Here is a 14179-nt window from a genome sequence, read left to right as displayed (position 1 = left end):
GACAGACAGACAGACAGACAGACAGACAGACAGACAGACAGACAGACAGACAGACAGACAGACAGACAGACAGACAGACAGACAGACAGACAGACAGACAGACAGACAGACAGACAGACAGACAGACAGACAGACAGACAGACAGACAGACAGACAGACAGACAGACAGACAGACAGACAGACAGACAGACAGACAGACAGACAGACAGACAGACAGACAGACAGACAGACAGACAGACAGACAGACAGACAGACAGACAGACAGACAGACAGACAGACAGACAGACAGACAGACAGACAGACAGACAGACAGACAGACAGACAGACAGACAGACAGACAGACAGACAGACAGACAGACAGACAGACAGACAGACAGACAGACAGACAGACAGACAGACAGACAGACAGACAGACAGACAGACAGACAGACAGACAGACAGACAGACAGACAGACAGACAGACAGACAGACAGACAGACAGACAGACAGACAGACAGACAGACAGACAGACAGACAGACAGACAGACAGACAGACAGACAGACAGACAGACAGACAGACAGACAGACAGACAGACAGACAGACAGACAGACAGACAGACAGACAGACAGACAGACAGACAGACAGACCATTTATTGGGAAAAGGTATCCACCATCTTGTTGTGGGTTTAAAGCTCATGCATAGAAATCAAGACTTTTAGGCTCAACTGGACTCTGTTATTGTTGCTGTGTTATACATGTTGATATTGTAGGTGAGAGATGCTAATCACTTCTTTGCATTTTAATTTTTACTTTTCAGGTGTTTATCGTTTTCCCAATGTCCTGTTCTGCAGTAATGTAAAAGAGTAGAAACTGAACTACAGTGTGTGTACAACCCTGTCTTAAAACACCTGTTAAAGTTCCGTTCAGAGATGCTCTTAGCTCCCTAATGGTTCTGGGTCAGGATGTTGTACTTCTAGTAACAACCTGTGTTGTGATGCAGGGATGAGAAGATCGCCATCATGCGGGAGAAGCACTCGGCTCTGATGCGTCCGGTGGTATTCGCTCTGGATCATGTGTGCAGCATCACAGCGACTCCAGCAGAAACACCCCATGAGACCTGGTTCCAGCAGACCTACGGGGACCCCATCACCTCTGCCCTCGAGCGCCTGAGAAACCCCACCAACCCCGCTAACCCTGCCAGCAGCTGGCTGCCCTTCAAACAGGTGTGTGTGTGTGATATCTTCAAAATCCGCGGTTGTTTAGTTAAAGAGTGAAGCAGAATGAAGTGTTGAACAGTGTCGTGTAAAGTACAAATTCCCCGTCAGCTACATAAAAGTAAGAACACCTGTCGTCGTTGAAACGCCCCTCCTTACTGCAGAACGTCTCTCTTTATATGTGTTATAATGATTTTTTTTTTTTGTCTGATTATATAATCATATGCGCACACAGCAGCATGAGAATAACTTGCCGAAAGTGCCGATGCTCCATGGCGGAGGCTCCGGTAGCAATTGCCGGGATTTCCGTTTTTACCCCCTTAATGTCTGACCAATGGTTGAACCGCATTTCCGTGCACATGACTTTTGTTAAAAGTTTATAGTCCGTTTGAGTTTTGCCCGTGTGAACGCAAACCGAACCTTCTGAAAAATGAATGTAACAAACTGTGGTCTGGGGCCTCATTCATAACGCCGTGCGTAGGATTCACGTGGGAAGGTTGCTTATGTAGTAGAAATCAGAAAAATAGGTCCATACATGACAACAGAACAGCTAAAAAAAACATCTCCCACCGTGTCAGATTTTGGTTATTTTGGGGAGGTGGAGATAAATCATATTGTTTGGTGGATGCAGTATGAACCAGAGTAGCAGCATGGAGGTCGGATCGTCACCAAAATAAATAAATAAGTGGTCCGAAAAAGGATAATGACAAAAAAAATACACATAGCCTTCCACAGGCAGTGTGTTTGCACAGGGGACACGAGACCCCCCCCCCCCCCCCCCCCCTCTCCGCAGCAACTCTAGATCCGTCAGTTAAAGGAAATACAACTAATGTGTTGTTATATTAGCTGTACAATTGACCACATATGGTGTTCTTAGTTTCCATACCTCCTGTGTTTTACGAGCGACTTATCAAGTCTTGGCAAACGGCATAAAACACGATAAAACATGTATTAAACATATAAAACCATGCTCGTATCTACAACCTATAGAAATGCAAAACGGCGTCAGTTTAGACGTAATTCTGTCCTCCTGCTTACCACATCATTTATGAGAAAACATTTCATAACATTAACACAAAATAAATGATGGTTTTAAATAACATATCCGTATTTATTTATTTCTCCAAGTTATGTTTTTGTTTGCACTGAGGAGTCTGAAACAGGCGTTTGTTAAATCATTTTAAGATTGGCTTTACTCAATGTTTGAAAATGAATTCTTCATATATGATAAATGAGAGGTAACATTTTATTGATGGTATTATTTCCACATATTTCTCTCCATTCTTCATTCTGCCAACGGTGTCGCAGTTTCTCGTCTCTCCCGTTTTTGTGCTTAGTGCGTACGCATGGGTTAGAGTTTGCACGGAGGACCGCACGTTTTCCCGTCAAGTTAGTATTTTATAAATCGCAAACATGGCGTAGAAACTGCCGTACGCCATTTTTTGAGCGTATATCCCTTTATAAATGAGGCCCCTGGTGCGCACCAGAGAAGCAGACTATTAGGTACGAATGCACCCTAAAATACCGTTTTTATGCCAGGACTTTTCTTCAACTTTATTCAGATATTCTCACATGTTTTGACTTAATAATCCACTTACTGTGATTTCTATATTGCACTAGCCCATATTGTGATTTCAATACAATTTAGGTTAATTGTTCGACTCTGATTTCAATGTGGTTGTCGGCTCATTAACAGTTAGTCATCTTCATTGATATAATGAATAAAGTTTTTTATGATCAGATCATGATGAGCCTGCAGCAGCGTTCTCAGAAGCGAGCCAGCTATCTGCTTCACCTGGACGAGATCAGTCCTCGCCTCGTCTCCATGACAACAACAGAGATGGCGCTCCCAGGTGAGGTATCGGCATCAGATGCCGTCACCATACAGAGCGTAGGCAACACCATCACCATCCTGCCCACCAAAACCAAGCCCAAGAAGCTGTTTTTCCTGGGCTCCGACGGACGCAACTACCCGTACCTCTTTAAAGGTAGGAGAGCAAATCGGAGCAGGGGATGGGGGGGAGCATGTTAGTGAGTGGGGGCTGAAGTTGAAATGTGTCAGTAGTGATGGAACTCTTGTCGCTCAGGTCTGGAGGATTTGCATTTGGACGAGCGCATCATGCAGTTCCTGTCAATCGTCAACACCATGTTCACCAAGATCAACCAGCAGGAGCAGCCGCACTTCCACGCCCGCCACTACTCCGTCACCCCCCTCGGGACCCGGTCTGGACTCATCCAGTGGGTAGACGGAGCCACGCCGCTCTTCGGCCTTTACAAGCGCTGGCAGCAGAGGGAGGCGGTGCTGCAGGCTCAGAAGGTAACGCAACTTCTTTCCTGTTGCAGCCCACATTAAAGCACAACTAAAACGTTTTTTTCTCAAGTGAAATTGACACACTTGTTCTTGTCCTGACCAGGCCCAGGACTCCTTCCAGCAGCAGCCGGTGCCCCCGGTCCCCCGCCCCAGTGAGCTGTACTACAGCCGCATCGGGCCGGCTCTGAAGGCTGTGGGGCTCAGTTTGGATGTGACCAGGCGAGACTGGCCCCTGAGCGTCATGAAGGACGTGCTGAAGGAGTTGATGGAGACTACGCCCTCCAACCTGCTGGCCAAGGAGCTGTGGTGTTCGTGCACCACCCCCAGCGAGTGGTGGAGGGTCACTCAGGTAACCCCTGCTCGGCGGACATGTCTGATTATTAAATGTTCTGTTTGGTTTCTAACCCGTCTCTCTCTGCTGCAGTCCTACGCCAGATCCACTGCTGTCATGTCAATGGTGGGATACATCATCGGCCTCGGTGACCGTCACCTCGACAACGTGTTGATTGACATGACCACTGGAGAGGTGGTGCACATTGACTACAATGTGTGCTTTGAAAAAGGTCAGTTTCATATTGCTTTGCTTGAGTTTGTGTAAAGTGAGTTTAACTGCTGAATATATGTGACCCGCTTTATTGAAATCAGTCGGATGTCGCAAAGGTACATTCCCAGATCGTGGATTAATGTGAAAAATGTGTGTTTTGGGGTTTAGGTTGGTTTTAAAGTCTTTCAGAAAATCTATTTAGTCTACGATGCGACTAACTAAAAATGAGCTGGCCTAATCAGTACGATGGATCTCTGTGATCTATCCACTTTCTGTTGAACGTGATGAGGGACAGCCTGCTAACAAGCTGGTTTATAGACCAACACAGTTTTCAGATTCCCAGCTAATCCAATGGTGGTCCTAAGGGGGGGCCAAATGGGCCCCTTTTTAAAATGACTGGCTAAAATATTGTTAACAAACTTTGAATGGCTTTTTCTCTGAATGGTGTCTTGGTAACAGTCGTCTTGCTATATGAAACAGTGTATAGAATTGGAGGGATGAAACCCTCTTTAACCCTCTGGATTCTAAGGGTATTTTCTCGATTTTTTGATGTTTCCTTAAATGACATTTTTAAATGTACTTCTTATAACATGGCACCCCATGTGTTAATATCAAAATGTTCAGGACAATCTCTGGTCTTGCTAGAAATGACTCACCTTAGAGCACTGTGTGATGAGATAAGTAGCTCTAAAGCTTAACATTTGACATCCGGTTTTTGGAAAATCTTCAAAACTCTTGTGAGAACACAAATTTACTAATTTCATCCAATTGTTTTGATGTTTTAGATTTGGTTACCAAAGTCTTAGGATCACAAAAGTAGTGAAATATTTGAATTACACTGTATTTAAATGTGTTATTCATGTCTAAAATTAAAAAAAATGTATTCGAATTTTGAGTAAAACAGGTGTTTATCACTCTACTTTCACCACAGCAGGAACTGAGATACATTAGGACTGACTAATGACTTCATATTACATAACAAGGTTCATGTGATGTGTACAAATACAAATTGAGCATTCAAACTATTTTTTTCAACCAACAATTTATTATAAATATGTTTTTTTTCAACCAACTATTTATAATAATATAAGAAACTGGAAAATCTCACTATTTACAATATTGAGCATCAGAACTTTCAACGAACTCTTCATTATAAATGTCAAGACAGTGTCAAGGTCTTTGTCTGTCTTCCAAGACAGTGGGTCTGGCTGCTGTGAAGGTGGGGGTGATGGTGCTTGGGCTGCTGTGTAGGTGGGGTGTACAAGTGCTATACGAGACCTCCACGAGACCTCCTTGCTGGCTGGGTTGAAGGTGATGGCTGTGGTGGAGCCTTTCTGCTGAGGTGTATCTTGACCTGGTGGCAGCCGCAGATGGAGGTGGAGGCAGCTGTAGTGATGCTGGTTTGCTGGTCCTTGGTGGTGATGGCTCTGGTGAAGGCCCTTGAGCCACGGTAGATCTTGACCTGGGGGCAGGCACAGATGGATGTTCTGGCTGCTGGATAAATGCCGCCTGTGGTCCACTAGGCCCAGGCAGCTGTGAAACCTCTCTGTAAAACAAATTACAATGTAGGACAATATTTACAACTAATTTCATTGAAATAAAGTTCAAGTAAAATGTTGCTCAAGCACAAATAACAATGCACACATAAAAAGAAAGTTTGGGAGGTTGGACAGGAGTCTCTCTCTCTCTCTCACACACACACACACACACACACAGGTATTTCCAGTTACTTTACATTCAGTATAAAATCAGAGACACACAGTACATAGGCTACATCTGATTACAAAGTGTCATCTGTACAGGATTGTAAAATAATCACAGGCACACATATAAATAAATCTATGACAGCCTCATCTGTACAGAACAGTATGATACAATAATCGATGGCAAAAACATGTCTATAGCCACTGTAAATGTCTCCTTTGTGGGACGAATAAAACGCTTGAGTTTCACCACGGCTTGCAGTTTCTTATATCGCGTCATTCAAAGCAGACATACCGTTGACGCGCCGTTGACGGACAGTTGAGGTTGTTTACACTTCCATGCAAGATTGTTTTGGTTATTTCTGTCCTTGACTATGGAGGAACAGCTATTGCTGCTTTGTACCTTCTGTGGAAGTGTATCGTATATCTCCGGGAAGCCACTCACAGCTACAACGATCATCTCTTCCATCTTTACAACTGATCAACAGCAGGACGTCAGAGGGAATCCCAACGCTGATTGGCTTTCGCGAGAACGCGTCACGTGAATTTGACGCTGGAGTTTAACAAATTGAACTCTCGCGTTTGACGCGGTCCCCTTCAATCGCGTGATTCGCGCCGCGTCCACCGCTTCATGCTCGCCGTCGGAGTGAATTCGCGTCTGTCCGCGTCTCTGCATTGACTTTACATGTAATCGTGCCGCCCCCAAACATCGCATCGCGTCCGGTGTAGACGCAGCACAATAATGTCTCCTGCTGTGGAGAACACCCTCTCGCTAGGGACAGAGGTAGCAGATACAGCCAGGTAGCGCTTTGCTAACATGGCAACATAAGGATATTTGGCGTTTGTAATGGCTTTGGCTCGGTCTGAACTTTTTGCGAGTGGTGGAGGCTTAAATGCTAGCGGGAGTTGGGTTACACTTCAGTCTTTTTTCTTTTGGTACCGGTGATATTCACCTTCGGGTGATGCTTCTGCGATACGAATACTTATACCGTTACACCCCTAATGGTCACACATGCAGAGGACACAGCACACACACAGTGAAAATGGCCTCTGCATTTAACCCATCCTAGTACCCATCTAGTACTAGGAGCAGTGGGCAGCTATTGTACAGCGCCCGGGGAGCAATGGAAGTGAGGGGGGAAGATGGATGTCCGGTGCCTTGCTCAAGGGCACCACGGCAGGGCCCAGGAAGGACCTCTCCAAGTAGCAGTCCACACTCCATATTTAGGTCTGGTCGGGGACTTGCACCAGCGACCCTACAGCTCCCAATCCAAGCCCTTACTGACTGAGCCACTGCCGGTCAATATGTTTTTGGCATTTTGAAAGAGAGCATGTCTACAGTAGATACAAGTTTATTCTATTGATGATCAAATGATTTGTGCCGCACAACATAACAAAGTTTTAATCTGATCTGTTTCCACGTTGTTTGCGTCACCAGGGAAGAGCCTGAGGGTGCCGGAGAAGGTCCCCTTCAGGATGACCCACAACATAGAGACGGCTCTGGGAGTGACGGGGGTGGAGGGCATCTTCAGGCTGTCCTGTGAACAGGTAACTGTCCTTTCACACTCCCAGGCCCCATCAAACTCACACTGAACTGTGTCATTCTTACAGTTCGGGACTTCATTGTTAAACCATTTGTGAACTTGCTGAAGCCAAAGAGTGTGCTTGGATTAGTTTTGATGTTTTCTTTACTTGCATTTTAAGAAATGAAAACTTTACTGGGAATACAGAAAAGGAAATTCTGTCAAAACTTAAGAAATAACATTTAAAAAATGAATCATTTGTGGAAAACTGAGGACTGTTACCTTTGAGTTTGATTCAAAGTTTGCCACACATCTACTGAAAGTTCGTTAACGTTTTTTGATATCAGTAGTGTATCTTTTTGGGCTTCAATTACTTTTTTAGTCAACTTGTCATCTATAAATGTAAATGTCCTGACATCATCCCTTGGTATTGTAAATAAATCAATAATCTTCTCCCTTGTACTTGGACCTTCCTCAGGAGAATTGCATATCTAGAATAGTTTGACACGCTCTCGATCTATCTGTCCTTTGTCACACACTGGGCACTTCAGATGGGACGTGGTAATGACCTCTTCTCTCGATAGGAGGAAGAGAAACCTGTGCAGTAAACAGCTAATATTGCATGTTCTGGTTTCAATGATTCATCTTTAGTTTTCATCTCTAACTTGAATGTTTACTGGCTCTTGCTAAATGTTTCTGGAGTGCTGAAGATGATGGTGTGATTCCAGGTGGTGCAGATGATGCGTCGGGGCAGAGAGACCCTGCTGACCCTACTGGAGGCCTTCGTTTACGACCCCCTGGTGGACTGGACGGCCGGGGGGGAGGTGGGCTTTGCTGGCGCCGTGTACGGAGGAGGAGGCCAGCAGGCTGACAGCAAGCAAAGCAAGAGGGAGATGGAGAGAGACATCACCCGCTCCCTGTTCTCCTCCAGGGTGGCTGAGATCAAGGTGAGGTCCAACAGGAGCCGAGTGTATGAATGAGTCCTCCACTAAAGAGTGGACCATCTGAGTACGGAGATAAAAGTACAACACTCATCGGCAGCAACATCCAGTCTCTGCCCGGCCCATCTACTCATTGAAATGGTCTTTGTTATAATAAAGAAAGACACGGCATGAACATGCTTCTATTCTCATTTCTACATTGACGTCACCAGCGCTATGTAGACTCATGCCTTAAGAGTGTGTGTGTTCTGTGTGCAGGTGAACTGGTTTAAGAATCGAGACGAGATGCTGGCCGTGCTGCCGCAGGTGGAGGAGGCTGTGGAGGAGTACTTAGTCCTGCAGGAACTTCTCTGCCAGGGGGAGAAACTGCAGGCAAAACTACAGGAGGAGATGGCCTTCCTTGAGGGGGCCGAGAACCATCAGGACCACCTGATCCTCACCCTGGAGCACAGGTCTGACACCACAGCACGTTAATGTGTTAATACTATATTCCAAATCCATGTTAGATGAATCTTTAAGTCATTTTCCATTCAGATTGTAGGACATTTAAAAAAACATTAAGGTTAATATGTCCCCTCAGTCCAGGGGAGCAACTCATATGAGTGTATTCTGAAAGGGTATTTACCCCCCGTCTTCCTCCCCACAGGTACTCTGAACACACCCAGCTGCAGTCGAGGCAGCGCACCGTGCAGGAGGCCATCCAGAGCAAGCTGTCGGACCTGGACCAGTGGATCTCTCAGTACCAGGCGGCTTTCTCCAACCTGGAGGCCACCCAGCTGGCCAGCCTGCTGCAGGACATCAGCAGCCCCATAGATCTGGGTCAGTCCCAAAGGAAGTGATACAAGCAGGCGGAATGGATCAACTTGTTAAAAATGTGTAATTTCTTAAAGGGGACCTATCATGCAAAATGCACTTTTGTACGTCTTTTATACATGAATATGTGTCCCCGGTGTTCCAGGGAACTCACCAAGTGTCAGAAAACAAAACCCTCTCTATTTTCCTCCATACCCAAATCTCAAAAAAAGGGGCTGCAACGGATCTGATAAAAACTAATCCAGATTTGAACATTTTACTGACGTCAGTAAAGTGGCACTACGGCTATTGGTCAATTCTCCACCTATCAGGGGAATGAGAGGTTGGGCCACGGCCGGCCATTGCTGCTCGAAAGCGCTGGAGACGCTGTAGTACATATGCCAGGCCTGTAAGTGGCGCTGTAATCTGCCACAAAAGCAGCGAAGAAGACTTCCCTTGCATGGTTGCCATGGTTGCCCTTCTGTTTATTCTCCGCTGTGGCTCTTTTTCTCCCTCCCAGAGGCAAGCGTTTGCGCCTCCTGCTTTAAAACAAATGAATAATGACTCTATAATCATATGTAAGGGATAATGTGCAGCGACGCGGTCATTATGGGGAAAAGAACACCGACAGGCTGATCAGGAGCCCGACGCGAAGCGGAGGGATCTAGATCGGCATGAAGGGACATTATGCAATGTGCAATGTGCACATTATCTTACATTAATTTATTACATGGCTACATTCTCAACAAAGTGACGATATGACTCCCAATATTAATTGAGATGCTCTTATGGATTTAGAAAATGATTTTATTGATTTAAAAAATAGTTGTATGTATTGATTTAAATTGACATGCATCCGCTAAGAAAAATAGTCCGTTGTTACTATTTGAACTAACGTAGCAACGGCAGGAACTGCTTCGATAGCGTTTTTGAGGAGCTTTTTGATTACAGATTTGAAAACATTGTTGCTTGCTTTAAAAGTAGCATAATTCATTATGTCAAACCTTGGAAAGTATCTAGATATCCCTGTCTTAATGCCAAAGTAACTGCACACTGAATATGTGTCGCCGTTTGATGTCTATGTCTGGACCGCTGCGTAAAAAGGAGGGTTTCTGCCCCATTACTTCTCTTCTTACTTCTATAAGAATAAAACACGGAAGACGGAGATCTCTTTTTATCCCCCTCTTCTGACAGCCCAGCAGCTGATCTCAGAGCACGCTCACCTCTGCTACAGGGGGGCGTGGTCAGCTGCAGCTCACAGAATCAGCCCCCTGCAAAAACAGCGCTGGAAAGAGCAAATAGAGTGAAATGAGGCATGGCTAAAACGCAGGATCTGTTTGGTGTTTTGAAAAAAATATATATTTATATACTTTATATAGGTATGGCCCTACAATATATTGTTCAAATATAGCATGATAGGTCACCTTTAAGTGCATTTTTGCATAAAATTGCTGTGTCTCAATTAAGAAACTCAGTGAACACTGATGCAGTAATTGCATTTGAACGCATCTGTTATCTAGCAACCGTATGTTTTGCAGTCATTAGACTGCTCAATTAACCCGTTGAATTGGGGGCTTATTTCAAATCCACTTTAGTGGTACATTTATTAAATGGTGAAGAAAACCCACATGTTAAACTTTTATTTGTAAAGCAGCCACAATCGCGGCTTATTGTGTAACGCCGTTATGTAGCCAAGATGGTGACCATTAAGTGTGAACTTTTTAAATGCGACTGCACCATTCTGATTCTTATAGTGCATTTTGCCATATTCAACAATGGGATGCACTCCTAACATTCAAAATGGCAATTGTTAGCACAGAAGTACATACATTGATTCACAGGCACTTTCCCTCAGTCTTGTCTTAATCTTCTGTTACGTGATGCCTTTATTATTGAGTGTTGACTTTACATTATAGAAAGTACTGGGAAAACTTTGACAAAGATATCTAATAACTCCAAACTTTTTTCCTGGAATACCACTGCCCTGTTAATGTGTCATGGGTGTCCATTTGTTTACTGTCTATAAATCAGTTATGTGGAGTAGTATTCTTAAAGGTGCCACATGGAGCGTGTTGTATTAGTTGTCTTGAGCTGTGTTCCTGATTGTCCCTCTCCTCAGGTCCCCCCAGCTATGTCCCAGCTACGGCCTTCCTGCAGAACGCGGGCCAGGCCCACCTGATCAGCCAGTGTGAGAGCCTGGAGGCGGAGGTGAGCGCCCTACTGCAGCAGCGCCGGGGGGCCCTGCGCGGCTGCCTGGAGCAGCTGCACAGCTACGCCACAGTGGCTCTGCTGTACCCCAGAGCCACCCTGCTGCTGCACCGCGCACACCAGTGGAAGGCCTGGCTGGAGGAGCTGCTGAGGGACATGACGGTGGAGCACTGCCAGCTCATCTACAGACAGTAAGCTGCTCGGACACTTTTCTGCATGCTAACATCGGGTTCATGGCTTATAATAAACTGTTACTATTGGCTCACGCTGAATGAACGAGCTGGCTAACAGTGTGTATAAACAAACACCTCGGGGGCTCATTGTTTAGAACATGAGTGTCCAACATACAGGATGAATTTGCAGTTAATGTCTTCAATTTAATATATACACTTTGGAATTTTCACAACTTTGATGTATTATGTATGTATACATTTGACTAGGCAGGGGGATAACTGAACCTTCTTACTTAATAGGAATTAATTCCTTAATTACTACATGTAGAAATGTATGTCAAATAATTTTCTACATCTTGACAAGTTTTTTAGATCCTAAAGTAAAATACTAAGTTGTTCAGTTCCAGATACTAAGAAATCTTGTTGAAATTGTCCTTATTTTTCTTTAATGTCAGGTTGTTCATAATGTTTTTGTAAAATCATAGTTCCTTCATTGTGAATATTTTCAAAATGTATTTTTTGCACAAAAACCAAAGGATCAATTTGGAGTTGTCATTATTTATAGGTTATTATGCTATGATTTTACTGGTCTGGCCCACTTTGAGAAGTAATGTGGCTGTATGTTGCCCCTGAACTAAAAGTGAGTTTGACCCCCCCTGGTTCAGGGCCTGGTGCCTCCTCCCGTCATGTACAATGCCTACAGCTTTGTTTCCCCTCTTTTTACAGATACGAGGTGCTGTTCGCTCCGCAGCCCCCCGCCGCCTCCTACCAGTTCCTGTCCAGTGTGGAGCTGACTCTGCAGCACCAGGCGGCTGAAACAAACGAGCGCGTGCTGCACCATGCGGAGCGGCTGAAGGCGGAGGGCACCACGGCAGCCGCCTGCGAGGAGCAGCTGCAGGAGATCGAGCACTGCATCAGCGTGTTCCTGCGGGAGAACGGGGAGCCGGGGGCCCTCAGCCTGGCCGGCATCATCACATCGGCCCTGTGCACGCTCTGCAGGTTGGAGAGATACTTTATTTATCCCAAAATCGGGAAATCATTTTGTTCCAGCAGCAGTGTCAAGTCTTCCACCATTTAATATGTTTAAAAGATTCAATAAGATACAAATATATTAAACATTAAAATGAGCAGCAAGTAGACGTATCTCTCATTACTGTGTTGGGGTAGAAGTACTCGGATCTAGTTAAAGCTCATGCTACAGTGTACAAATGACTCTGTTATATTATACCCCAGTTTATTTTGATGCTCATACGTATTACTTTTGCTTAAGTAGCAGAAGTAAAAGTACTCCTTATGCAGAATGGCAACATATATTTTTACAAGTATCGATGCATAATGTGTTTATTACTGTAGTATTTCACTTGGGTCAAATATGGGATTTATTTGAATATACAGTAGTAGCATAATATTAAAATAGTTATTAGAGTTATTGTTTTAGTATCACTCCACCATTGGTAAAGTACTTTCTAAATACATTCTATTTACCATTGCCAAAATCATTATTCAGCTGTATTAGTAAAGCTTTAAAATACCACCATTACATCTAATTAGACCTAGTCCTTCAGAAATGTGGTGCTTCCATAAGGGGAAGAAAGTTTCCTGTGAACAGGAGTGACGGAGGTTTTGTTCCAGGAGGAATCTGGTGATGGAGGGCGCAGCAGCCAGTGCAGGGGAGCAGCTGGTGGACCTGATCTCTCGGGACGGGGCCTGGTTCCTGGAGGAGCTCTGCAGTATGGTGGGAAACGTCAGCACTCTGGCTACACTGCTGCAGCGATGCCCCCTGCTGCCCCACGACCTGGACCTGCCGGCACCTTCAGCCACCACCCAGGCCGTGTACCTGGCCAACGCTGTCTACACCTGCTTACAGGTGGGTACACTCTCAAAACACAGCAGTTTTTTAGATGTGTGTACAGTGTTGCAAATTGGTCGCTTTTCGGCGCTTCCCGCTTTTTTAACGCTGATTTGGGTGACTTGTGTAATTCGTGGAGAAAAGAGAGCTTTTGTTTTTGGGGGGGGACAACTTCTCACTTCAAAACAGAAGAAGAAATCTAGACCGCAAAAATAGTTAAACAAGCGAGTACCTGTATTTCCTGGCCAAGGACAGGTTCCTTGAACACAACACGAGCGTAACTTGTCTTCACGTGGTATATGTCTCGTCTGAAAGGACTGCTGACGGAGAGCACCAGAACGCCGCTCCAGCCCTTCAAATATTGCAGTACCCATAAGGAGCCGTACACACGTTTGCGTGGCTGTGTCTTTAGTTGTAAGCACAGTGGCGATCTGTTGTTATTAGCATCTGGTTAGCTAGCTATGCTAACGAATTTAAAGAGCTTTTCTACAACCAGGTGGAAGAGAGCTCTCTCCTGAGAGGCTCAAATAACCTCAGCTCAGTGAGGTTAAGGCACACCTTGATATGATCATTATAGTTATTAATGAGACATTAGAGACTAAATGAAAAACAGGTATAAAATACTATATGACAGTAACAAAAAAGTGATTTGTAAAATGTTCACAAAGAAAAATCTGCTTACAGTTCTGTTTCATATGGGTGTTGAGATGTATCTATAGATCTGCTCATGTTGCTCTCAAAGTGCACCAGATTGATGCTTTTAACTTCAACAGCAGCCCCCCCCCCCCACACTTAAATCATGTCCACATGGATAGGAAACTAAATACATTTGCACACATCTTGTGTCCATATCTTTCTGTTTTGGTGGTCATGCCACACCTTGCACATGCATGCATGCGCGAGTCATGGTAAATATATCTGGATTAAGAGGTTGCTTTTTC

The 14179-nt window shown here is 44.7% G+C and overlaps 1 protein-coding gene across 1 annotated transcript in view; it reads left to right on the top strand.

Annotated features, from left to right (window-relative positions):
* smg1 (SMG1 nonsense mediated mRNA decay associated PI3K related kinase) overlaps window positions 1–14179 on the top strand; it is a 110292-nt gene that overhangs the window by 84899 nt on the left and 11214 nt on the right. Inside the window, 12 exon segments of the mRNA XM_079645221.1 lie at window positions 981–1203; window positions 2936–3182; window positions 3282–3511; window positions 3609–3854; window positions 3930–4068; window positions 7191–7300; window positions 8004–8222; window positions 8475–8668; window positions 8863–9035; window positions 11128–11407; window positions 12116–12388; window positions 13022–13260. Coding sequence (XP_079501347.1) covers window positions 981–1203; window positions 2936–3182; window positions 3282–3511; window positions 3609–3854; window positions 3930–4068; window positions 7191–7300; window positions 8004–8222; window positions 8475–8668; window positions 8863–9035; window positions 11128–11407; window positions 12116–12388; window positions 13022–13260 — 2573 coding nt within the window.

The sequence above is a fragment of the Notothenia rossii genome, assembly GCF_949606895.1.
Source record: "Notothenia rossii genome assembly, chromosome: 8".
NCBI lineage: Eukaryota > Metazoa > Chordata > Actinopteri > Perciformes > Nototheniidae > Notothenia > Notothenia rossii.
This window is presented reverse-complemented; position numbering and strand designations above follow the sequence as displayed.